At 49.0% G+C, this 2,117-nt stretch overlaps 1 protein-coding gene across 7 annotated transcripts in view; it reads right to left on the bottom strand.

Annotated features, from left to right (window-relative positions):
* Wwk (anoctamin 8 white walker) overlaps window positions 1–999 on the bottom strand; it is a 43,578-nt gene extending 42,579 nt beyond the window's left edge. For 6 of the 7 annotated variants that reach the window (XM_078187729.1, XM_078187735.1, XM_078187731.1 and 3 more), the window contains exon 1: window positions 734–998. In XM_078187729.1, coding sequence (XP_078043855.1) covers window positions 734–926 — 193 coding nt within the window. In that variant the 5' untranslated portion in view covers window positions 927–998. Of the gene's footprint in view, window positions 1–733 lie in introns of all 7 variants that reach the window. The other variant, XM_078187732.1, reaches the window with a different exon arrangement.
* Window positions 1,000–2,117: the final 1,118 nt, after the last annotated feature.

The raw sequence follows: 2,117 nt of genomic DNA, 5'->3' as shown, positions 1-2,117 counted from the left end.
CCGCTCGTCGGACCCGCTGACACCGTTTCCCACGTCTTCCATCGCTATCTACAGACGACCTGCGGCCGACCAATTCCGATCGACCACCGTTCGCGAAACCCTTCCTGCACTCGCATTGTCCCATTTCGGCGAGACCGATCGGTGGGAGGCTAGCCGAGAGGCTCTCAGGACGCGACGGACTCTCTCGTGGATCCTGAGAGCTTCCTTAACACCCGAGAGGTTCTTAGGGTCTGAGTGATTCTTAGGACTCGAGAGATCCTTACGATCTGAGAGATTTTTAGAACTCGAGAAAATTTCTAGAATTCGAGACATTTTTAGAATTCGAGAGATTTTTAGAATTCGAGACATTTTTAGAATCCGAGAGATTTTTAGAACTTGTGAGATTTTTAGAGCTTGAGAGATTCTTAGAGCCTGAGAGATGCTTAGAACCTGACAGATTTATAAGACTCGAGAAATTTTTAGGATCTGAGAGATTTTCAGGACCCGAGAGGATTCTTAGAGTCCGCGGCGTCTTTCCGGGGCGTCCGCGCCTATGGGGTCAGCTCGCGAGAGGATCGACCACCGCGGTGGACTTCAGGACGTAGTCTCTGCTGGTGGAAGCAGTGTTGGCTTCGCCGACGGTGGACGCTGGCGGAATTGCGACGGGGAAAGAGGGCGAATGGGAGAGAGAGAGAGAAAGCAAGAAGAAGAGAGGAAGAGAGAGAGAGAGATGGAAGGGGCTGCAGAGACTCACCCTTGTCGAGGGTTTCTTTGGCCGCGTGGATGACCTTCCTCCGTCTGAGTCCGTCGTCCGCGAGGACCGTCGTCATCGTGCTCGGTGCGGTGCCCGTCGTCCTCTCATCCTCGTCACTGTTCGCGCACTCGCCGGAAGTGGTCGATGCACGGTGGCCGAGGAGATTGATCGGGGACCCCTCGCCGCCTGGCATGGTGTCCCGATTAGCAGGACCGTCGCGTCCTTTACCGAGGACCCTTGCGCCTGAACTGAACTCGCTCCCTCTATGCGACCCCCAGGTACTCCCACCTAACCTCCAGCCTCCTCTCGCTCCCTCCGACGAGGGCCGACGCGTGCGACGTCTCTCGCGCCACATCGTCCTCCTCGCCAGAGGGGGCACTCGCGTTCCGTGACGAACGCGCCACCGGCACTCTCTGCCACCGGGCGGCGCCACCGTCGCGACGCACACCGACGCGCAATCAATTTTTAGGCGGCTCTCTAACCGACGACCAATCGTCTTGTTGATCATTCGGGAGCGAAACGTGTTTCGTCTAATTAATGCGGGACTTAGGCGAGATAAGAATTCTGTTGACGATTACGAGAGCTTGGCCGTGGACAGGATTTTACTTTGCAATTGTAGGTTAATCGACGACATTGCGGGGAATATGTATGCTGCGTTGTTTTTACTCGATTGTTGAATAAGAATGTCGAGGAATTTTATTCTTCTGTAATTGTTTATTGTTTTCATAGTAAGCGGAATTTAGCTTTGCAATTGTAGGTTAGCAGAGGCCGAGAAATGGCTAACTACATGGTCAAGCGTTTTCTTGCGGCGATCGGCGAAATTGTTGGTTATTCTTTTCTTTTGGAAATTGCCTTTTTTCTATTCCTTGTGGTTGTGTTTCTACTTTCAGATGCCGAAACTATTTAATTTTATTTATTTTTCTAGGAAATTGAAACATGTATTATGCTGATCACACAACGAAAATTAATTCCGACCAGCATGATACTTATGTCCATACTTAATACGTCCGCGAAGGGTTAATATTTACATATATTTTATTACGTAAGTAAGGCCAATGTATACATGTATAAAAGGTACGAAGTATTGGTAATAATTGTGACTTAATTTTAACTTTTGTACAGTATTATACAGTTTTAAAAATATGGCAAGATCATTACGAGCCCACAATTGGCAAGACACGCGTCGAATCCACACTGTGGTGTTACACATTGCTACCCTGTCTCATAATCCAGCCTCTTCCTTTATGGGGTTGGTGCGCGTGCACGGTAATCCACAGGAAGGGTGCCGTTTCAATGCCTCCCTCAGTCGCAACAGTATGCGTAATATATCGCTTGCAAATTGGTATAAATATATATTACATTTTGTTTTAATTTTCAGAGTCGA

Source organism: Augochlora pura, chromosome 7 (genome assembly GCF_028453695.1).
Source record: "Augochlora pura isolate Apur16 chromosome 7, APUR_v2.2.1, whole genome shotgun sequence".
NCBI classification, from domain to species: Eukaryota; Metazoa; Arthropoda; class Insecta; order Hymenoptera; family Halictidae; genus Augochlora; species Augochlora pura.
The sequence above is the reverse complement of the archived record's forward strand: the minus strand, read 5'-3'. Positions and strand labels throughout refer to the sequence as shown.